The 24,885-nt window shown below is 42.7% G+C and overlaps 1 protein-coding gene across 1 annotated transcript; it reads right to left on the reverse strand.

Moving 5' to 3' along the window:
- Window positions 1-1,793: 1,793 nt before the first annotated feature.
- On the reverse strand, window positions 1,794-22,816 carry RGS10 (regulator of G protein signaling 10). Its single transcript, XM_075155172.1, has 5 exons — window positions 22,679-22,816; window positions 16,304-16,422; window positions 14,759-14,845; window positions 7,960-8,103; window positions 1,794-5,134 (listed from the first exon to the last, which is right to left on the reverse strand). Exons 1-5 carry the CDS (start codon window positions 22,725-22,727, stop codon window positions 4,988-4,990), a joined length of 546 nt encoding a protein of 181 aa, XP_075011273.1. The 5' UTR covers window positions 22,728-22,816; the 3' UTR covers window positions 1,794-4,987.
- Between the last annotated feature and the right edge of the window lie 2,069 nt (window positions 22,817-24,885).

Genomic DNA, 24,885 nt, shown 5'->3' on the forward strand with positions numbered 1-24,885 from the left:
CGCGCATTTATCACCCAGTGTCAGGACATCCCATTGATGGCAACTTCAGTGTTTGCCTGAGACACGAACTGGAGGGTAATGCTCCCCCTTCCCCGCCCCTACCCATGCAGTACCGCTTTTCTCAGCCAACCTTTTTTTTTTTCCTGGTTTGCACATTTGTGTGTAAAGTGAAAAACAAGCTTTACGAGGCCAAAGAGTAACAGGGGAACGCAGGCAGGCAACGTTTTTGACTTTTAGGTATGGTACCTCTGGAAAAGCTAAAGCAATAGAAAAGTACGGCAGAAACGTGTAACAGCATCTGTGCCCCGTGCCTGGGCTACGATACTCAGCATGCCGGTCACTGTTTCCTTTAGGAAATGTCCCGTCTTTGAGCGATTCAAATGAGCACAGCCCAAGGCAGGAACAGCAGTGGGGGAAGGGACAACTGCCAGCCCTTTTCTGAAGTTGTTTTGTAGCATGAAGTATGCTCAGGAGGTCGAGAGCATTATCTGCTCTATAATGCCAGCTTTCACAGCAATTTTAATCAGTTTTCTTATATGCAGTGATCCCCTGAAGTTTTGATCAAAGCAACACCAACTGCCTTTAATGAAAAACAGAGCCATTTTAGTATTTTAGCATAGTATTTTAACTTACCTGCATTTATTGCTTACAGAAAGTTCAACAAATCCATCGCATTTGAGGAAACAAGCAGCTGTGACCTTCCTGTATTTGCAGCCTTATTCCAAGATCAATATCCCTACACGTTATTCTGCCAGGAACCAGGAGAGGGTGCTGTTAAATTTGGCTCATTTCATTTATCTGGAGAGCAACCGCATTCTGTAAAACGCATTTCCCTACTTCTTAGTACCGGGTGCTTTTTAACTCCCGACTGAAATGGATTTGCCACACTGCTCAGCCAAGATATAATAGCACTGATGAGAAGCATCGTTCGCCTAATTAGAGTAAAGCTCCTAAATTGGAGTGATCAGAAATCATGCGGCGGCTGCACAGACTGGATAAAGGGTGCCCCGCAGCTTGCTTCTAACTGTGGCTCTGCCAAAAGGGCCCTTGAAGCCCTTGGACATCAGCTGTGTTGGATTTAAAACAAGAGGGACTGCCTCTAGGACAGGGAAATGAACACTACCAGGTAAACAATCGTTCTGGTGTGTCAGGGGACAGGCATCTGGCAAAGCTGGGTGACTTTGTAAGACTTGCTGCTCTGTTTTAGGATGAAAAAAGTGATAAACAATTTATAAAAGGGGGAATATAGCCCTTTTCAGCTTTGAACCACAGACATAGAATCATAGAACGATTTGGGACCTCTCTCTGCATCATAGACCTAATTGGTTTTTAACGCAGATGCAAATGCTACCCACTTAAAATCAATCTGAATCTTCAGTAAAAATATAAGCACGTTCCAAACTGTTATCCAAACATGAATATTCAAACCTTTTTCTCTCCCTCCCCACGGTTTTTCAAACCTTCCTTCTCCACATCAATGGGTTAGCAACTTGAAGCAAGCGCGATGGAAGAAATGCAATGGGAACAAAGAAATGGGAGGAGATGAAGAAGGTACCAGAAGCATCTTCTGCTGTTCGAGTGACATGCTGCAATTTGTTCAGGCAAGAGCTCACTCGGAAGCGAAACCCAGTGTGTCATCCCATCTTCCTACTTCCAAGAGAAAAACATACTATGACAGAACATAAGCAACTGTGTTAACAGGGACCGAAGGCAGAAAGTGGGATAACTGTGGGATATGAAGTGATCTTGGCCCAAACTGTGTTCAAAACATAGAACAACTGTCATCACACGGATTTGGTGTATTTGTAAATACTTTAATTTTTAGCTGAGAAACACACAATAGGGTAGAGTTTAAGGCATGCAATCAGGCATGAAACTTCTCTTGCTTGCTCTTTGTGCTCATACCTTCAGTGTAAATTCTATGAGAAGGAGTAGATCCTATCTTTAATCTCTACGTAAAGCAACTCTGAGTGCCCACTTACAGCCTGAGGTTCAATGCAATGTTTACAGTTGTTCCTGGAATGCAGGATTTACTTATAGGGAAACTCAGTTCTTTTTCTGTCTGTGTGATTTTTTTATGCCACACAGAGAAAATGTCAGATATTTCACAAAGTAAGTTTGATCAGTGATAATATCAACAGAAGCAAAATAACCTTCTCCACATGTATACATGCTGCAATTACAGACATCTGCTTGCACGGTTTTACTTTGATTGCTCTTTTACTGGATAATCTAATGGATAGGAAAAAAACTTTGATTTCTGCATCTTGCAAGTCTAGTCGTTGGGTTTCTTCTAAAAACACAAACAAAACCAGACACCACAAATAAGACAGCCAACGGGGCAATGAACTTTTTACTGCTGAGGCAAAAGAGCAATTCAAAGATTAAGAATTTTGTGGATTTAGGAACATTATCTTAGAAACATCATAGATATTGAAATAAACATCATAGGCATTGAGATGCTGCTAAAAAATACATTTCCATTTGAGTAACTTTTGGTTGGTAGTAGTGTAAAGCACCTTTGTGTCTACTCCTATGGGGTATTTGCTCTTACAAGCAAATAATACAGTACCTGATAGGGAGCATATTGCCAAGGAAAATGTTGTTTATAAGCAGCTACAAACAAGTATTTTCTCTTTTTAATGCCCTGCCATTGTCCATACAGCTTCTGGTTTTATTTTTTATTATTATTATTTTAAAACACGATAGTCAAAGACTCTCCTCCCTTACTCATACATTTTTAAAATCAATATGATTAAAAATGAATCTACTGTGCATCCATGTGATGAATGTGGTAAGAGCTCATTCTGCATTTTTCCCATGAAGGTCCCCATCCTGCATTTTTCTATATCTCTAAGACTTCTGCTGCCATAACTGGGAAGAGACAAATCCCAACTCCGAAATGTGCTTAAGCAGCCCACTCCCAAGGACTCCAATGGTATCAGAAGTTCCATCCTCTGCTGTGGCAGGTGTTAAGTGTTCGTTATTACAGTGAATTTTTAAAAGAGGTAATCCTGAGATTACAAATAGTTGGCAAGTGCAGAACTGGATGGTCCCACTTCCTAGGCCCCATCACAACAAAAGGATTCATGCACGTGCTTACTTCGTTCCTATGCAGCAAAACACTGAAATACAACTTAAGCATGAAGTCAAATACCACTGAAAGTGCCTGAAGCAAGATTGTGACTTCACCATTAAATCTTTTGAGAGCATAAAAGGAAAATGAACTCAGTGCATAAGAATTACATCTTAAAACATGCATACGGAGGCACTGACCTCTTCTCTGATTTCCTAAAAATGAACAGGCCATTTAGCTCTGGGGGAAGAATCAGAACTCCCGTTCCCGCTCTTACATCTAACTAGGGAAGAGCCCATGGAAACAATTTTCTTTACACATTACCTGCAAGAGTGGCTCAGAGTTAAAAGAAATAATCAAGTCTACAAGTGAGTTTGCATCCTCAAAAATTACAATCTAGACTTAGTTTTAAAACGTTGATAGCGACAGTAATGTATAAAACGTATCTGGCCTTTCCAACAAAAAAGAACTATAAACTGATCAAAAGCTAACTGTGCATTTAGATTAGCCAGCACATAAACAAAAGTTCAAGAAAAGCAGTGCAAAAAATGAAAGAGTAAATAATGAGAGAATGTGAAACAGCTAGACTACACACTGCAAAGCTTGTAAGTAGAGCATGTAGCTAATATGCTTTCCCAATTTAAACTGCCATTTAGTATCACTGGACTGAATGAATTAAAAAATATATGAACACATAAAAAATTGTATGCCAAAATGTGCTTTTCAGCTCCGACACAGTCCCAGGACAATACAGAAGGCTCATTGGGAGCGTTTTCCTTTACCACCCTGACATTTCATCTTTGATTGCTCTGGGCAGAAATAAATTCCCCTTCCTCTCAAGCTTGATGTGAGAATGGCTAAACCCCAATGTCAACCCCCTGTTCCACTGCAGTTATCAAAAGTTATGTTTAGGAAACCCTGAAATACTTCTCTGGGGCAAACAAAATTAGGCAGGGTGATTTTAATAGAAAGCTTTTAGTAAAACAAAGCCAGGCTTTGTTGGTTGGTCCTTTGCCAAAGTATTCTTGCCGCACAGAGCAGGACTGCTCAGGAGACCTAGGAGAGACCAGATGCTTCCCAATAGCGGCATCTGACACTGATGTTTTGCTGACATGCAGGACACGCCCCGGTCAAGCTTTGCTGAAATCAGTGTGCCCAGAGTGGGATATTAACTGTCAGGTTTCCTAATGGCTGTTAGAAGTTCTTCAGAGACTCTCTCTATCTTAGAGCTTATTTTCCCAAGGGAATACAGATTACGCCATCCTCTGAAGAAGGTGATTGTCTACTGCAAAAAAATGGGGGAAATTTAAGAAATACAGAAATGAAAATCGTGACTAGAAAAGTGTTTTGATTCAACAATAAAGGCAAAGCAAAACAGATATCACCTTGAAAGAACAAAGTTAAATAGGAAAGGATTGGATTCTCTTGAGCTTAACGTGGAAAGATCCTATCCCTTCGTGATTAAGTTTACTATGAATGACTCATCCACAAAGTAATGTGAAATGTACTCCTCAATAGCTTCTCCCAGTAATTCAGGATGTAAAAGCCAGTCACATCTAAAAATTACAAGGCAAAAATAAAAAAACAACCACCCTATCTCCCATTTCTCATCATCATGATGCCTCACAAAAGAAAATAGAAAAATTGAAAGCATTTTAACTTGTGAAATATGAAATGCAATTCATGCTATGGAGGAATACCTCAGCCTTTTAGCTAGGAAACAGTCTTTCCATGGGTGCTTGGTTATTAGCTATCATGCAAAAACAATTAGTCGTTCAAGCAATTAAGAAGGTAAGTATCTCCTAAAAAGGTTTTGAGCTTTTCAAGCCCTAAATGCAACTTCTATAAACCTAGACTGTTCCTGAGTGTAATTTAGTTATTGTATTGCCTTTCCTGAAGAGATTCATTGTATCATGTGTTGTAAATTCTTGATGCTCTTTTAGCTGCAGTCTGAGCCTCTGGTGAATTCTCCTCTTGCTCCTCAGACTTCTTATGATTTAGGAATATGTCTGACTTCAAGAAGCGGCTGTAGCTGTCATATTTCATGAGATTGAATATCTGGTAGGAGGGAAAAAAAAACACATGACCTAAGTAAAACTAGATTTTAAATGAGAAGCACAGTATACGAATTCTGATGTATTTTTGTTCTGTTAGTACTAAAGCATTACTAAAAAGCGTGACATTAAAATACAGTTCAAACTCTCAAAAGGAGCTGCATGTAGCAAACAATATTGTAGGCTCCATGGTCACTCTTTGCAATAATGTCTGTATTAGTTTAAGAATCAGATTACAGTTTTCAGAATAGCCAACTTTGAAAACCTAATACTGAAAAGTGGGAGGTCCCACGCCATGGTCACTAGGTAGGATTTCACAGCTGATGAGCAGGTAACTGCACGTGTGGACAAGCCAGGGCATCACCTGGTCCCCTCCCACGGCAGCCTTAGCTCCGCAGAGCCACCAGGCGCAAAAGCTAGCGAGGGTGTCCTGCTGGCAGGGTAGTGCGAAGACGTTCAGAGGGATGAAGCAGAGCTGAAGAAAAAGAGGTATCTTTTAGGCACCCTTCTGACTGCAGTTACTCTTGAACATTACAGAATAGCTCATTACACATGCAGAGCACTGGGTAATTAAGAAAAGCCTCTAAATAATTTACACAAATACTGAAACTGCAAACCGCATCTAGACTGAAACAAGTGGTTTAACCAATGTTTCTTAAATTTACACCAATTCTCCTATCCTTTTTAGATTACTACACAACCGAATGCCAAGACGGGTCTCAGGCCAGATCAGAAATGTTGCAGGAACCTGCCACAAAAAGCTGATCTGGTACAGATGTAATTTGCCAGTTAAATTGTGGTTTAAAATTGGTGATGGATTAAACTTGTGCCATCAGGCTTTTCACTAGCCCAAAACATCCCCTCAATGTAGACCCAAATCAACGCAGTTAAGCAAAGTCAAATTACACTTCCTGGTGTTGGCTAACTACAAAATAATTAAATTTATCCAACTAGCTCACGGGAAAAAAAAATTGTAAGGAAGATATCTCCTGTTAAAACATCATAAGTCAGTGTTAAGAACTTAGACCCCTCTTGTTCCTGGTATCATTTAAAGCATCTCCCAGAGAGAAAGAGCACTGTAAGATCAGAATCTTCTGGAGTCTGGTCAGCCAAATGCACAGAACAGACGGATTATATAAACACATGCGAAAGCAAAGTTCTCTTTTTCCCTCCCCTCCTCTCATTGCCTCCATGGAGCAGGAACATTTACTCCATAAGTATTTTGAAGTCTACAGATTTCTATGAACCACGCTAACACCACTTCATTCAGCATGAACAACTGCCTCCAAGCTATTTGTCTAAGGCCATCCCATGAGCACAGAACCACTCCCCACAACGAGCCCCTTTTAAATCAGCAGGTCTCTGGAGAACTGAAGTGCTAGTTACCAGTAATGTAGACCAGACTGTGGCTTTCAAGCTCTGCCTTTTTATACTTCAGACACTCAGTGTCAGCAGTAGTTAACACTGTTCTTCAGAGAACAAATTATACCACTCTTCATAACTTTATAAGGATTGAAAACTAGAGAAGATCATAGCTCTTCCTGAACTATTATCTAATAACAATAAACAGAAGCTTCAAGCAGTGGAAACCTGCAACAACCCATAAATGCTCTACATTTGGTTTTAAAAGTTCACAGACTTTCTTCCTATGCTAGTGGGATTCCTCTACCACTGGCCTAGCATGTTTCCAGCGCCGTTATTACTAATCCCTGGCTGTTTGTGTGCACACTCATTTGTAAAACTGCAAAACATTTTAACTCCAGTAGTCTCTCCAGCTTCACTCTCATTATCACCCACCCTGAACTGCAGTGCTTAGGTTTACCAGAACATTTTCTTTCCCTTCGCCCAAGTCAGAAATTCTTCCATGAAAAACTTTGCTTCTTCACATGGAAATTGAGTTTCAGACATTTCCACTGCTAATGACTTGGAACCTGCTTGAAAGACAGCAGAGCCTTTGCTCCAGCCGATGCCCAACTAACGTATTCAGTACCTGATGTGAAATGGGTTGAAAACACTATTTAAATCAGCGTGCTGTTTCTCCACAAAAGAAAAGAGCCAAATGGAAAACACAGGTAGTCCTGAGGATGGTACAGAAATTAAAAATAGTACAGACTGCAAGTGCTGGAAAGCTGCAGATAAGAATGACTCACTGCATATCTTATACTTTAAAATAAGCTAAATATCAAGAAAATTTAGCACCAAAAGACATGCCTGCAAAATATCACCTAATTTCTACCAGACCTCCCAAGATCTGTAGGAAAAGGCAAAGCAGATACCAACTCCTCTTTTAAGTTTTGTGTGTTATAGAAGAGGAGGCTTTTCAGGAAATTGCATTATATTCATATCAATATAAAAACCAAAACAAAGCATAGTGAAGAATCTTGAGCTCTCAAAGAAACCAGTGGCAACTACGGAAACAAACATCAGCAATGACTCAGCACAAGTGAATATACAGGAAAACGTAGGCACAAAGTTAGTCAGATGGGTGATTCTCGAGCTACCAGCAGAGGAACCCAGGAGAAAACTTCATCCCATTTTCCAGGAAAGTCCTGAACTGGAATTAGCATGATTGCGCTGAGTCTCTTAACTAATTGGCCCTAGTGAGATGGGGCCAAGAACCTGGGGTACGGTGCATCCACCCTCAGAGCGGCTGCATTAATATCCCCGATACGGAAGCAACCCAGCTCTGTGCCTACCTATTCAATCCGTGCCACCGGTAGCAGTAGACAGATTCCCACCTCTCCTACACTAGATTGTGCTTAGAAAACAGAGTCCATTAAAAGCAGACAAAACCTAAAGAAACTGTGTTCTTGAAGAAATTAACTTTACCTGGTCCTGGAGCTTCTGAAACATGAGAGGGTGAGGTGTCTCCAAAATGGTCTCACTCAAACGGGACTGCCCTTCAACATTGACTTGGGAGGAAGCTTTACTGGACAGGAAAGTCATGTAAATTTCTTTAGCTTTTTCCTGCATCTGCAAAAGGACATATTTATTTAAAGAATTATTTGCTGTGGCAAATATTCTCTGTATTTGTTAATGTTTTGTTGGAGACTACTCTAGGTCACTTACTTCTTGAGGTTCACAACCTAAAACCAAAACATAGTCTGAATTAAAAAAGAAAACAAGTAACAAAACAAATATACATAGATTAGCTTATTTGTGTATATTCATTTGTACTGGAGGAAAAACATCTCTGCACTGACATTAGTGGAAGCTACCAGTATTCAGCTCTTAGATTAAACAACAGGTTGTGATGTTTGTGTCTGAATATCCAGTGTAAAACTGCTCAGCATCATCAACTAGCCTTGTCTTCACTATTTAGAAGACTATTTTTACTAACAGATAATCAGTATGTGCAAGGAACCCAGAGGAAAAAACACTGTGGAAACTTGCTCTTACTGCAAGGCAAAACTAAGCAAAATTAGTGTATAATCCATGCTACTGCTAGATAACCTTGTCATACTACATGCTTTGTCATAACTACGTTTTTACCTCAGGGCATCTCATGTGCAACACTGACTACGTGATTGAAAAACCCAACAATTTGACTAATGGTAAAGATAAGACTCTCAAGAGCCTCTGAAAGCTGATAAACAGGCATAGGTGTGACTTCCATAAAGCAGTCTGTCAGTGTTTGCCCTGATTTCAGCAATCCTGTTTCAGTGGTCTTCTCTTGGTAAATCAGTAGCAGTGATAACATTTTGACCCTACCTAGCATCTTTAAGCTTCAAAGCAGTAAACGCGTGGCCACGATCCTCTGAAATTCAATGGAAGCTCCCCCTTGACCAGAAGGTCGGGTAAGAGGAAGCCAGTGGGGGAGAAGAGAGCCAAGCCAGGCAGGAGGCAAGCTTCCCTGCTGCAATCTGAATCCTGCACGCTGAAAACAAGCCCCGTGCAGCAGCAGGCACTGTACGATCCCAAGCCATGGGTACTCGTCGGTGTTCCTCATTGTACATCTAATGAGCAACCGCATCTCTGAACCAGCACCAACTAAAGGGCTGTGTCTTTGATGGGAAGTGGGCTTGAAGAAGGAAGCATTTAAATCCTTGCCCATGAAGGAGTCACAGAATTTCTTTCATGTTTTACAGCCGAGAATCAACATTTGGGGATAATTAGAAGAAAAGCTACATGTGTTTGACAATTCACAAGGCCTAAAGAGTTAACTCTCTCACTGCTGAAGGGGACACACGTTTTCCAGGAGTATTCCTTTTTAAAACAGATTATTCATCTGATGGGTAGAACATCACGTGTCAGGTGCATTAGGTTGCAATGAAGTGTTTTTAACCATTTCCAATCTTTCCAATTTCACAGATCAGGGAGGACTGGGTCAGCCATGTTTGTTCTAAATGAGTAATTAATCCAATTGATCAGAGGTGTGACTGCTTTAACTGGTAAAGTTAATACCCTAATGCAGACACAGTAAAGGTACCTATAGCTATTATTGCATGAGCAAGCATAAGTGACTGTACTGACTGTCAGTCCTACCTAAATAACTTTTGAACCTGCTGTCCAATTTCAACCATATTTAAGAGGGGGGCAAAGGACTGAGAAATAATTACTCTCCTACTGATTCAATGGAAAAGAGGGGTGAGAGAAAGGAAAGGGAGAGAAAAAGCAGCACATGCACCAAGGGAAAAGCTGCAGTATACGTTCAAAAGTTATCTACTCTACTTGAACTGCCAGCATGTACTCAGCTGCTGGCTGATCAATGCACACATAGCTCCACGTCAGCCACAACACAAGGTGCTGCTTGCCCAAGGAACACAGGAGCCAGCTGGGCAGGGTAGAGAAAGAGCAGAGGAAGGCTTGAGGGGAAACACGAAACAAGAAGTACTGTGAGGAAGTTTAAAGAACATGGAGGGGAACAAGAGGATTGTGTGGGAGGTTGGTGAAATGGGGAGGATCTCTGGATTTTGTGGGGAAGAATGACAAAGAAAGGAAATGAAAGAGCTGTGGTAGGGAGAGTCGTCGGAGAGACGCAGGGGACCTGACTTTATAGTCATGGGTAAATATGGAAACGCATAGCTAAACATTAAGAGTTCTGCTGCATGTGGAACAATCTATGCCTCAGTCGTAGAGCATCAGTTTAACTACAATGATTTTTTTTTTTTTTTAAAGAAAGTACTGTTAAAGCTGCCAGTATCTTTATACATCCCCCAAATGACATTCAGGGAGAGCCAGGGTCAGGCGGAGGAGACAGCGATGTTCCCTGTTCAGTGCGTGGCATTCTTTGTTCTGTGTCAGCCTGAAACTAATGTCTCAGCACGGGAGACTCGACTCTGGAATTTAAACAACACTTAAACTGGGATCTTGTTCACAGGTGGTTATTAAAGGATTTCTGGCACTTTTCACTTACATCTGTGCGCTCGCCCCAGCATCCGTGCCAAATTCCCATTTGGAGTACAAAGTTCTGTCTACAGAAATCCCCCTCACTATTTCAAGTGGATACAATATTCTCTCCCACTTCCTTTCCTAAGGTCAAATTCAGCTCTCAAGCATGTGTGGTTCCCAAATGAGGTAAATGGAAGTCCCAGATGCTCATCAGAACAGGCTCCAGCAGTTAGCAGCTGTGCAGCATTACCCAGTCCTGCTCAACCATTGCCACATTCCACACGGGAACTGGCAAAAGAAACTCCTGAATAGGTATACTTTGGTCTGAAATTGTTCTCTACAAAACTTCGACATGGGTATTTTGGTGCATTTTAGCCATAGCTGAAAAGATTCTCTCGTTTGAAGCATTTATTACAATCTGTAATTTATTTTTAAAGCTCAGCTGCAAGAGAAGAAACATTTAAACTTTGGGAAGTGGCACAATGGACATGTTGTTTATTTCATTACAGTCACAAACGCAACAGCATATGACTAACTCCAATAAAATATTTAAAGTTAAATTTTATTCACTCATCCCCACCACTCCCATTTCAATAATTAAATGTGTCCTAAGATGATGACCATATGGGTGGCAGCAGAGCTCACTGCTACAAGTGGACTTGACCTAATTCCTTCCTCAATCTTCGCTAAAAATTACATTTCTATTTTAACTTCAATTTTAAAGGAATATCCTTTTTTTTTTTTTAAACTGCAGAGATATGTCTTGAGCTGAGGGGAGGAGTTTGTGCTTTCCTGCTGCAAGAAGAGAGGCTGAATCCAGTCCATCTAAAACCTGCTTAGACCAGCAATGTAGTCTGCTAGCTGTCTAGCTCTGCAGATGCTGAAAGGCTCCCCAGCTCCCTGAAACACGCGTGCATTTTGTATTAGCTCTCCCAAACAGGAAAACAAACACAAACTCATGGAGCAGTCTGGTCTGAACTCCATTTCTGCCTTCTCCTGACTAAGCGTTCCCATCACTAGTCTAGAGTCAACACAACAAGAGCCTGGCTGCTTCTTGCCAGCGCTCCCCCTGGTCCTGTGATCTAGCAATCCTGGCTGCAGAGTGACTCACAGTCAAGACGAAGGGGACGGAGAAGATAATCTGCGCAGCATCTTGCAAGATCTGCCTGTGTTGGCTTGATATAAGTCAGCTTCTAGGCAGAGCCCACATGACTGTGGTTAGAGTAACGACTGAACCAAATCTAGTAAGCCTTGAGGAAAGGCCCAGGATATTTTCTTAGAATGGCACTAATGCAGTTAGACGGTTTGCAACCAACAGAAAGCAGGAGCAGAGTGAGCCTGCACCTACCTGCGAAGACCAGAAAGGACATGAGGGAAGGACAGAACATTTACTGAGCCAACCACCCTAATGGTATACCAGCCTATACAAACCCAAACACTGCTCCAGGCTGACGCAGAAGAGATGACAATATCACTAGGCACAACGGATACTTAATCCACTGGCCAGGTGGTGACCTTTGTGCAAGTTTAAACCAACCAAGAAAAAACCCACGCTAACACTCTCGTGTCAAGTAATGAAAAGTTTATCTTACACTTTAAAAATAGGCAAAAAAAAAATCCCATTCAATTCGGGTTAAATTGAAATCAGCTTCATCTGACCAAAAGTCTAAGTGTCTATGAGCTAGTTTCTGTGGTAAACCAGTTTTAATGAGAAGCAGGTTATAAAACAAGTTGGTTTTAGAATACTTTGCTCACATTAGATAGATACAAAGTGATTTCTGCAAGAGTCATTTTCAGAAGACAAATTCATGCTTCATGCTATCACAAACACTGGAAAGATTTCTATTTTTAGTTCTTTTTCTAGCTTTGTAAATTATCTAAACAAAGCCATCCATAAGCAGTAGCTATAAAAACTTACTGCAAGTCTGTGTCATTCTAAAGCACATTGATTCTAGCCAGCTATAATAGCTTTGGCAGTACTAGACTCCAGATTGACCGTACTGTATAATGATTGGTACTGAATAATTAAACTAAATGGAACCCAGTTAAGTCTCTGTCCATTCATTTCATTCAAGAATTCACTAAGCTACTATCTCTATACATCAGTTTACCATTTCCTGTACTAGCATGTGCAATCCTAAAATAGCTAAAAAGATGGAAATTACTTAGCAAGGGAAAATACGATTATTATCCCACTGCAAAACGTGGGACCTTACAGAAGGATTTTAAAATGCAGGGGTATCAAGAAAAGACTACATACCTCTTGGCTAGGACATTGTACAATGTCCACAGAAAAAATATCTGCCCTGAACAAAGCAAAGGGTTCTTCCTATTTGGTCGTGGACTGTTATGCTGACCTCTACTTCACCAGCTCCGAAAGCAAATGTATTTAATGGAGTAGGGAGATCAAGAATACCTAGATCCCCAGCCCAGCATACCGAACGTACCAGCCAAGATGCTGTATGGACGTTAGGGGACAAAAGAGAGGAAACGCTTTGTCACAAACTGACAATGATGAGATCCGCAGCTTGTGCCGAAGCAGAGCCAGGTCAGTGGGACTGAAGGTACCATGCTTGCCCAGACAGGAGATGGCTTCCAGTGCAACCCAGACAGGCTGCAGTTGAAAGATTCCCTTACAGGAGAGGGAATCCAGCTACTGCTGCCATCACAGTGGCATCTAGCACAGTTCCCTTTTTTATCCCACCTCATTTACTTTATTTCTCTTTCTGCCTTACATCTTACAGAAAAATAGTCCGACTAGTTGTTCTTTTCTGCAGACTATCTGCATGCGTGGACCTTAATGAGGGAGGGAAGCAGGTAAATACACAAAGCTGAGATAGTGCTAAATATTACAAAGTGTGCAGTCAAATTGAACATTTTCCTCTTCTTACAAAAATTATTATTTTTGTATTTTTTATGGATTTATCAATACCAAAAAATATTCACAACTGAAACAAGCATATTGTTTTGAGGGGAATGCTTTTTCAGTGCAAAATAGAAAATTATTTACAGAAAGTAGACTCCCCTCTCAAAAACATGTTTTGTTGAAAACCCAGGGATTTTTTTTGTTGAAAATCTGCTGGGAAACAGTTTCAGCTGACAATATTTGACTGACCTTAAGAGAGGAATCCTGCAGTCTGGACACAGCTTGCTTAAGCCTGTGCTTTATAACGCCCCTAGTAGCCCAGCTCCCCCACCCGATTCCTATTCCCTGACATTTCTGATGTTACTCAAAGCACGTATGGTCCCATTTGAAGCAGGTTTAAGTGGCATTTTCCCAGCCTCACCTCCTCATGGTACTCTGCTGACTTCGGCCAGAAGAGTGCAAAAGGGGCTGTACATTTGCACCCATTGCCTTCTAAAATTCTCCCTTTGGCCACAAGAGCCGCACACATGTGGAAAGCATAAAGGTGGGATTTCAAAAAAAGGGCTTTTGGGATTTAGGAGTCTGACTCTCAAGGACAGTGATGCTCAGCTGGAGTTTTGAAACGACTTCATTTCATGCTCACAGAATCTTCGTCTCAAAGATCAAATAAATTTGAAATTTCCCCCCCCCCAAAAAATCACAAAAACTTCTTCAGAAACAAGCAAACAAAACACGGTACATATTTTAGGACTGACTCTATAGGCTTCAAAGCCTAAATGTGAAAGTGGATCCTGTGTTCCTGGTGGATCTAAATGTAGACCAAGATCCAAGCAGTGGAAAAAACTTACTGGAGGTGACTGGTTGAAAAATTTCCAATAGAATATTTTTTACTAGAAAAATATAGCTTTCATGAAAATGAAGATGTTCTGGTATACCAATTTGAATAAATATTTAAACAGAAAAGTCTAAATGGACCCTCAATTTCTTTTGTTTTGTAACTTGTAATTTGATAAGGCAAAACTTTTCATTTTGGTATTGTAAAACATTTTGTTATTTTTATGTTCCACTAAAATATTATAATAGTGTATATTTTCATGTAATAGCCGCTATGCTTTAAAAAAAGTCCTGAATGAAATGTCTTTATACTTTCAAGCAAGATGATGCAACATCAATGAATTAAACCTTTTGCTATTCCCAAGCAACAACAAAAAGCTCAGGGTTTTCAAAACATGGGAAACTTGACAATTTCAGCATTTTGTTTTGATTTGAAATAGAACCAGCTTTGTTTCCAAACAATTCCACCACTGTGATTTCAGTGCAATTTCTTCAAATATATTTATTTGCGCTCACATGAAGCATGTTATGCAACAGAAATGTTACAGCTCCAGCTCTGAAACTTTGTTGACAGTAAGATTTATTTAGGAAACATACCTGTTTTTTTCCCTGTGTTTTCTTAAATTCTTCACATGCTAGCCAGAACAAAACGTTTTCTTCACTAAATTCTTTCTTTAAAAATTCCTAGGGAAAAGAAAAACAAACAAACAAACGTTAGGATCCAATTTCTCAATTGTTCTTCTCTCTTCCTACTATAGCTATTAGAACTAAAAGCTGCCTACGGCTAGCTTTACTATGGCATGAGTTTACATAATACAGTGTAACAGAACCACTGCGTTAGTGCATCTGCACACTACCAAGACACAAATATATTCAGCACTTTGAAAGCACATTCCAGTAGAACGATGAGCTACATTTAATCTCAGAGCATATCAGTAACTAACAAGAAGAGTTTCTTCAGTCTCCCTTAAATAACTTGAGCAATTTTACAGTCATTACTCAAAGGGAAATCCAAAAATATATGAATTCATTAGCAGGTGAGTATAATGAACTATTTTAATGAGAGGTACAGATCTCTTGAGATTCTCATGTAGTGTATTTCTGATTTTTTAATGAGTAAAATCTCTACAAATAAAAGTGTTTCTAAACATGACCATCAGTGGCAATAAATTCACTTAAGTAAACTAAAGCAGAAGATGTATTTGCGTTCTCTAGACAGTGTTTAAACAAAGCACATTCCTCCAAAAGTGAGGTATGTTTTAAAATGGGGAAAAAATGTACATTAAATTTCTTTACAAAACATGACTGAAATATTTATAGCTCTAAGATCATCAGTTTTCTCTTTCAGCTGTTAGAAAACAGAAATTAAGTAACGCCAAGAATTAAATAGCACCAAGATTACTTTTTTTTTGTTTTTAAAGAATTCTAAATCACGCTGTTTTGCAATTCTAGTTTATATCACTTTTCAAACCAGTCTGGCAGGAAACCGTTTTATCCCCGTGCATTTTATCAGTGCTTGGTATGGCAAAACCATACTCAAGTAGGTAGTCCCTATTCCCATAGCTAATGTGGCAAGAAGGCCTCGAAAAACCAACTCACCACCCTCACCTAATTAAGCCTCAAGCCTGCATTTTGAGCTGCACAAGCCCACACTTTGTAGTAAACTTAAAGGGAATTCTTTTCAGTACAGCTGCTGCAACACAGAATAAGAGCCACGCAGAGTTATCAGGCTCAGGAGCTGTTAGTGGTAACTCATTGCTTAAGTAAGGGCAACATATGAGAATAAAGAGTGCAGGATCAGTCCTCCGTGATAAATAATGCTTGGCAAGAGAGATCAGTGGCTCAAGGGCTGTAGTTTATCCAACAGTAACTTGTTAATCCTTGCAACAGCTGATAGATCCGATTAGAAAGATGCAGCCAAAAGTCTTCCATGTGCCTTACGAGAGCAAGCTGCAGTTGCAGTGGGCAAAAAGACTCAGAAGCTCAGCAAATGCCACAGCTCCAGCTCTGCCACCACATATCTAGAAGGATGCATGCCTATGTGCTTACAGCACTGGCACAGCTGCACCATTTATGCTGAGACTCATTCAGCTTTAAATCCTAATTTCGGTTTATGTAAATATCCATATTTAATATAGCAACCCTAAATCGTTTCACTCCTTCTGGATCTTCAAGGAGGTTCTCCAGTGACGTAGCCCATTTTGAGGTTCCTTTCAAGGTTTGGTGGCTGCTGCTTGGGTGACCCTCGCTGTCATTTATCTCTGGAAAAAATTGAAAAAACCACCATCTTTGTTAGAAGCGATGAACGTCACATGCATTTCTTCCCCATTGCCCTCTGCGCGCTTGGATTACAGCTGCTCTCTTTAAAGGAAACACCATAAAACTGAAAATAAACACACACACATATTTGAATTCTGCTTTGCCTGTAAGGAGGTAAAAATGCCTTGCAGTTATATAATTCATGAGCATGGAAGTAGGCACTGTCACTGCTTTATAGGAGTTCAAGCACCTTTTGCACGTGGAACACAATGACCGCAGCCTGTGTAGTAAAAGGACCATTTGCCTTTTGTTCTGGCACTGTCAATGACATTGGCTTCTATGAAGCAAATCCTGGTCAATCACACACATGAAATTTATTTTTAAGAAAAGAATCATCACTGGAGGTTGGAAAAAGGCAAAGAGAGAAAGGAAAATAATGCTTTGTTTAGCAGGAGAACAAGTCCAATATGTTAACCCAGACTAACAGGAGGGAAGACAGCTAGCTGGCAGAAGAGCCTCATTCCAGCTGAGTCGACCTGCTATTGGGCAAGTGGTATTCGGGTGTTTTTTCTGTTTGCTTGTTTGTTTTCAAGTCCACTGAAATTCAGCTTTTATAAGGCGTACTGGACTGTGCCCACATCTTATCTGCCAGCCAGCCTTCTCACAGACAGGAGAGATGGTATACATTTTTGAATTTTTCTATCCCAAGGACAAATACGTTATATCCAAGGCTGGTGATGCCAAAAAAATTGTTTGCTGGCTACCCATCAGAAAACCTGTTACTTGGGAAGACTCCACGAATTTTACTGCTGATCTGAAAAACTCTAAACCAGACATAAAGCGCTTGGCCTTCTTTCCTCTCACACACGAAATGCCCAGGGAAGACAGCAGGAGTGCAGGCCACGAGAAGTCAGGGTAAGAGCTCCACTTCAGGTCACTACACCCAGGGAAGTTGCACAAAACTCTTACTGTAATCAATACAGCTTCTATGTATTTTTACAACCCCTTCATTTCTCCCTACCAACTCATTGGAAATACAGATCTTAGTAACTTCTGCTTAAGCTCTGTTAAAAAACTCTTCCTCCACCATGAAACTAAACCTCAAAGTATCTCAAAAAACTATCTATGCAGAGCTATACTATCAGATGCTCTTTTCAGCTGGTAGCTAGAATGATAAATGCTAAGGTTAAAGCCCTACGAAATATTGGCACGACAGCAAAGCCTACTGAGTTTTGGTTGGTAGGGACCTGTAGAGCCTATTTGTTTTCCTAACGGTTAGATGGACCACTGTTTTAAATGAACATCTCTTCTCCCTTGATAGGAGTGGGTTTTTTAATACAGGAGAAATTACAAAGCTGGAAAAGAGGTAAACTTTCTGGAGTCATGGATTCCATACCCATTGCCTAATACTGAGAGATCTACACTCATGCCCCAAGTAAATACAGACGTAAAAGAAAGGAATGCACCTAAAATGATTGAGTAAATGCTCACTGCAGGCTCCATTTTTCATGTGTAAACCCTGTCTCTCCTTTGCCTGTCCTGCTCTCGCTCTATGACGCAGTTACAGCACCAGCCTGAAGTCTCTTACACAATGAGTGCATGACTCAATGCCTCCCAGAACCCCTCAGGACCCACGATTATAACCCATTTGGGTAAGGACTGTACAGATCGGTATCCAAAGCAGCAAGTATACCTACAGCTCTGTGTAAGAAACAGGCTGTTAATTAAAGGTCAAGAATCAGAACCTGAGGATTGTCTCCAAACTACTACTGCAGACTTCACACGTGACACAAGAGCACAGTGAGTTAACTATGCCTCAGTTTCCCCTCCCCTCATGCAAAAGGATGTGGTTCTTGATTATCGCTTGCAAAATTTATTTTAGGAACCTGACTCAAAGTATCTGGGCATCTAAGCTCAGTAAAATCTGTGAGATTTAAGTGGGAATAGCCAAGTACATTGGAGCAGAACACAGTGACCTCTGAGGAGCTTGAATCTCACCTGCAAGCAGAATGGCAGCTCTGCGTGTACAGCTGCTAATGGCCTGAAGAACCCGGCCATTTCCTTATTTAATATATGATTTAGCACAGAACATATGAGTGAGATTTTATTTCTAGTGTTTCTTTTCCAGCCAAATTTTAAGTGGACATTAATGATTACTTTGAAAAGCATGTAGTTCAATAAGCCAATGCAATACAGGGCAGACCCAGCGCCATGAAAACCTAAAAAAAAAATTCTGGTAGTCAAAGTAGTCAAAAGCCGGAACAAGTGCTTCCGTGCACCCGGGATACATCGATCTGCTTCCCCTCAGCTGCTTTCACTGGTCTCTCATTTTACTGCTGGCCATTCTCCATCTTCCCTGATCACCATTCTCCCCAGCTTCCTCTAACTTCCAGCCTACCCAGCACAACCCAACTCCATCCACCGTTTACGTTCCCCCCCGCTCCTCCTTGTCACCCTCCAAACCGTGCACTCTCCTATGACCCTGCTCCCTTTCTCCCTACCTTCTCCTCCTACAGCCTTAATAGAAAAATTTGGTTTTGAAGGGAGGACCTACACGACTTCTTCCCAACATCCATTCTGCCGAGCCGGCGCGGGTGCCACGAGCAGCCACAATCCCAGCTCAGCCCAGGCTACAGCTCCCAGCATCAGTCCACACCGAGGCAGGGGACACCAACCGAAGTGTCACGACGGAGGCAGACCCTCGGACCGCCTGTATATAATAAACGCAAAAGGCCAGAGAACATTCCTGGATCCTGCCATCAGGTAGTGCAGCACAGCTTTTGACCTGAGCAGTTCCCCAAAAACACAGTAATTGCATCCAAACAGCCTGCTGGGGACATCGCCTGGCTGGTACCACCCTTCCTGCTGTGCCTGGGGCAACACGGCTGTCAGGGGCCAAAGCCATGCCAGGGAACTCGCCAACAGCTCTGGAGGGCTCAGGTCTGCCTGCTGGGCATGGCACTGATCAAGCTCTCTCCCTCCAGGCTGAGTACCATTAATCCCCATGTTCAGTGTTCCTTTGCAACCACCGTAAAACATTAACATTCCCCTTCAGCGCAAATGTAAATAGGCTGCACATGATACATGACAATAGGAAACACCCTGAAATTTTACGAGGATATTAAAACTGCTGGGTATTTCTATTATACCGCATTAAATTACACCATCAGAAACATTTTTTCTAACACAAAAGTGATCCCTCCAATTAGGGCCATAACTTCCCACTTCGCATGCTGGCTTCATTTAACAGATTTGATGTGTGATTTCTAGAAATTTTTTTAAGAGCTTAAAAGATAGGAAAGAGGTTTTCCCCACAAGCGACTCAAGAAGCTAATCCCCAAGTCCATATCCCATAATAAGTTGCTAAATTACCTTAAAAATGATACTTCCACTGAAGTACAATTTAATGAAAGTCTGAAACAATTTACTTTAGAAGGCAATACTGCAATAAATGTAATTACATGAATGACCCTCCTGAAACCTATTTATTTCTGTTTGCTATTTATAAAGATAACTTTCTCCTGTTAAAAATCATCTGGTGACAAAGCTACGTAATATACACTTGGAAATAACAAGCTCGACACCAATGTTTAACAACCAAAATGTATACATTAGAATGATCTTTTAAATGAGGAAGGCAGACATTTACTGTTACTGAAAACTGGGAGATAATTTTGTGCATCAAAAAGTGTATTACAAAATGGCAGGTCTTCCACCAATATTCTGTAGAAGTAACACACAGAATGTACAACAGATTATAAATACGCTAACTACATTTCTTACTTTCATAGGAGAGCGCTTGCTATTTTTTTTATATGGGTTAGAAACCAAGAGGCAGAGCAAGCCAACAAAGCATGCGCAGCGGAGCACAGATGTAGAGTCTCTGCTGAAGCAAACTTTCCACTGAGTGTACGACCGTAACACAACTGCTTGCACGATGTGCAGTGGCCAGCTGCTTCTACAAACGCAGTAAATGATTAAGTGCTTACTTTAACAGCACCATTACTTTAGAGAAGAACCCTATACTAAGCCAACAAATAAGCAGTTACATTAGCTGGAGCATTATTTTAGAGAAGAATCTTACAGAAGCTGCCTTCCCCCACCACACAATAGTACTGCCGCATTAGACTGCGGATAAAGGCTTTTTGTAAGCGATAGATATAATGATAAGTGCAGCACTAATAACGCTGTAATTATCAGTTGAAGTGTGGTATCAAAAATGGCAAATATTTGCATTCTCCAAACAGGAACTTGGACTGAAACCACCGAAAGTGTCAATAATATCAAAATATACAACTTTGCAGGTCAAAACCCCCTGGTTCTGGCCCATGCTTTCGACAAGCACACAAAAAACATGGAAACCCATCAAACTTTTAGAGATTCAGATGCAGCTAATTGAGTTAGACATGCTAATCCGTCTGCCTCCCAGAAGGGCTACGCACTACAACGGTTTCCCAAGCTGCTGTCATTCTCAAACCGTTGATACAGCGGCCTGCATGGCACCGTACCAAACAGCACAGACCCACGCACCTCACAGAACCCCGCCGAAGGCATCCCTTACCCAAATGCCTCTTCTAACTGCCTCCTTCCCGCACACACCTTTTGCAAACTCCTTAACAAAAGACAACCGGCACACAAACAGTAGATATGACAAAAGCACCATGTAAATAGCATATTCCTTCTTCTATATTTAAACATTAACATACAAAGTTAAGAAAAGCCGCCCCAGTTTCTTCTTGAAGAACTTCTGATCACACTGCCTGCGTTTTCCCTGTTTTCACCTGGATCAGAAAGCTGCGAGTCACGAACCTTTGTTATTACTTTAAAAGTACTCTGAATACCTTGTCTTTTCCAACGGTCACCAGAATGACTATCCAGCAACAATCACCAGCCTAGAACTAATAAATCCAAGGTTATGAAACAGTGGGAAACTTCATAAGTAGGCAGCTGAAAAGGGAAAATTCCCTTACTTTCCATGTATCCAAGCGCCACTGGATGAATCCTCACACAACAATTTCTTCCTAGCAGCAGCTGAATTTTAGACCTTTTCACTACAGAAGGGCTGTCCTTCGCACGCTTTGGTTGTTCAAAGCGTGAGCCTCAACATCCTCTTTTGACTGTCTCTAGCAACAGATGGCTACTGGATTCCACTTTTAACTATAAGGAAGGAAACTAAAGGGACGTTCCGCTTCTGTAGCATCTCTGGAAGTGTTCACCAGACATGTATCCTTTAAAAAACAAAACAAAACAAAACAAAAAACCCCAAAAAACCCAACTCTAGACGAACACTGCACTTGGCTGTTTTTAGAAAGATTGTAACTTCTTACTCCACGTTATAAAATGTAGTATCATTTTCTGGGATTCTGAGTTGTAACTTTTACCCCAATTGTTTTAGCAATGATATATATTACCCGCTTTGAATCCAGAGACTTACAGCATCAGAGATACCGCGCCGTGAGATGCCCCATAACAGCACGAACACGTTACAACGCCTGTCTGCAGAGGGAACTGTGAACTCCTACATTTATCACGCCTTGCTAACTTCCATTCCAGTTTAAGACGCTCCCTCCAAAGGCAAACTCTTCAAAGTCAATTTAGAGCTTGAACAATCACGCTCTGATGTTCTGGGCTATTGCCTCGCTACCAATAACAACGACAGGCAGCAGTTCGCAATTAAAATTTGGCTGATGAGGCATAAGCCCGAGCAGAATCCAGTTCCCTCTTCCGTGCAGCTGCTGGAGCGGGAAGAACCGCGCTTCTTTCCCCAGCATGGTTAGTTAATGCCGGTAACAGCCCCACAGAGCCCCCGGGCGGCCCCCGCCGCTGCCACAAGCCCGGGCAACGCCGCGCCACGCCGGACACGATGTGAGGAAAACGCAGGGAGAGGCCCAGAGCAAGGCGGACCACCCCGCCGAGGAGTTTAAGCCCGCTTCGCCCAGCTGGGCGCGGGTGCCAGAGAGCGGGGCGGAGGAGCCGGCGCGGCCCAGGTAACGGACTCGAGCAACAAGCGCTGCAGGCGCGGGCTCTCTCGGCTCCCCTCCACAGCGCGGCTGCGGGAAACCCCCGCCGAAAGGGCGGGAGTCCCGCTCCCGGCCAGGCCCCCCCCCGCTCACCACCCCCCGCCGCCGGGAGGGGGCTCGGCCGCGCTTTCCTCCCCCGACGCTCGCCCGAAAGAGAAGGGCAGCCCTTCCCTGCCGGCGGCACTTCCTCAGGCGGGAGCAGCCGGGGCCGGGGGTCGCCGCCCACCACCCCCCTTACCTGACGGCGGCCGCTTCCTGCTGAGCCGGCTCACGGCCCGGTTGAACATCTCGGGGGCGCCCGCGCGGCCCCGCGCTGCCCGGAGCCGGAGGGGGCGGCCGCGCCTTCCCCGCTCCCCTCCGGGGAGGCGCCCCGCGCCGCCCCGTCCCGCCCCGCGCCCCCCAACCGCCGCCTCCTGACAGGCGCCGCGGCCGCGCCCCGCCCGCCGCCAACCGGCCGTGAGGGGGAGGCAGCGCCGGCCGCCTGTGGGCCGCGGGGCCGCCTCACCGCGGCGGCCGCAGGCCAGAGGACCGGTGCTGTCAGCGCCCCGAGCCTGGAGACCGGGCCCGGCTCCTCCACACTCACCCCGGGGTGAGGGGAGCAGCAGCATTTCCACGTTACCCTGAGGCACGCAGACCGTCAAATGCAACGTGGCAATGGTGGGTCTTCACTCTCTCTCTCCAGTGCCTATGGAGAACGGCACCCTTCCCCTTCCCAACCTCAGCCCCTTCGCTGTGGGCCCCCAGCCGTTCCACTTCCAGCCTTCTCCACTTGCATCCCCCTTCCCTACCCTTCGAACAGCACCGTTATTTCAGTCATCCACGTCCCCATCTCTCCCTCCTCCTTCCTCTTCCCAGGCTCAAGCCTCCCGCTCCCCAGTCTGATCCTTTCATCGCAGGACATCAGGCAGCTATCTGCACCGAGCATTCAGACACCAGACACCCTTAAGTCTTTGCTGCGCAGGTGCAAGAAACAAAAACAGTTCCCTGAGACGGTCACCTTCATGAATTTGCACGCTTTCTTACCAAAATAGAAGTGCCAAGTTTCTTGTGCTGGGGTGATGCCTTTGCTCTTCCAAGACATGGAAGAACAATTACTTCTCAACAGGAAAAGTCCAATTACAATTTTAACAAAGGTATTTTCAGAAATAACTTTTTACCAAAATAATCAAAAATCCAGCACGTAGCCAGTGTGAGAAATTTGTGTAATTCTGACAAAATTGTAAGCCATCGACAGACAATTGTCTCAGGAAGCACAGGACAACAGCAGTGGGAGGCAATGGGAGTGCTTAAATCCCACTGGAAATAGCACTGATACCTAAGAAGTCACAGAAATCACTGCTAGCATACAAGTCAACACTTGTTTTATTTCCACCGAAGCCAAATCCCACCCTGAACGCGCAGTAATGCATTTGTAACTAGCTCTGCTCGCAGAGGGAACTTGGATGGGCTCCCCATCTCACTGAAACGTATGGATATTTTCCACTTACATGCACAAGGCCAAGATTTCATTCCTGGGAATTGGTGACACCAGAACGCTGAACACAAGAATAAATCGCATCTGTGCTTCCAAAATAAACAACAGCACAATACCTTCCAGCTGAAGTGATTTGGCCTGCGCGCCACTGGACTTCTGCCTTCAGTACCAGGGCCAAAAGCTCTGTTAGCTGGTAAAGATTTCTTGGCTCTTGGCGTGGATTTAAAAAAAAAAAAAAAAGTTTGCTACGCTGCTGAGGGAACTGCTCAACAGCTGCACGTGGCATTTCCAAGCAGACGTGTGAAACAGGCACATCGATATTTGGACCACAGCTGGCATTTCTGTGCAAGCATCAGAAGAGCATGGGGTAAAAGCACACCAGCAGCAGCACCCAGGTGGCACAGCCAGGAGAGGTAAAGCACCTGGACAGGCACAAGTGAAAGGAACATAAATGGTGTCAGTTTTGGGAGAAGACAGCTTGGACATGTGCTACAAAAGATTTTTCAGTCATATCCACTAACGCCAAGTATTTCAGGGCAGTACATTTACACTGAAGCAGTACAGATATCGCCAGATTTTATTTTTATTGAAGAATCAAGTCACAAAGCCCAAAGGTTTTGATTTTAAATGTTAAGAACTAGTATTCCTAGGACAACTACATAATGTTCAAGCTAATGTACTGACAACAGGTTACTGGAGTAGTTTTAAGACTTAACTTCATGCATTTGGAGATGGGACCGCGTAAGAAACACGAGAATGCTTGGAGACTAAAGACTGTGCCCATGGTGCATGTTCCCGTGCTGGCACCTCCAAGAAGCCCCACGGAGCCCAGCTGTCCATTTGCACTCCACTCGTACACTGCTAAACCTGACCTTCAGGCCTACCACAGATTTACCCGTAGAAGCCAGGACATTTTTCTGTTTCTTTCCTCCCCTTGATACAAAACTTTGTTTCTAAGATTTTTGGTTTTC

This window comes from Calonectris borealis, chromosome 7 (genome assembly GCF_964195595.1).
Source record: "Calonectris borealis chromosome 7, bCalBor7.hap1.2, whole genome shotgun sequence".
Classification (NCBI taxonomy): Eukaryota; Metazoa; Chordata; class Aves; order Procellariiformes; family Procellariidae; genus Calonectris; species Calonectris borealis.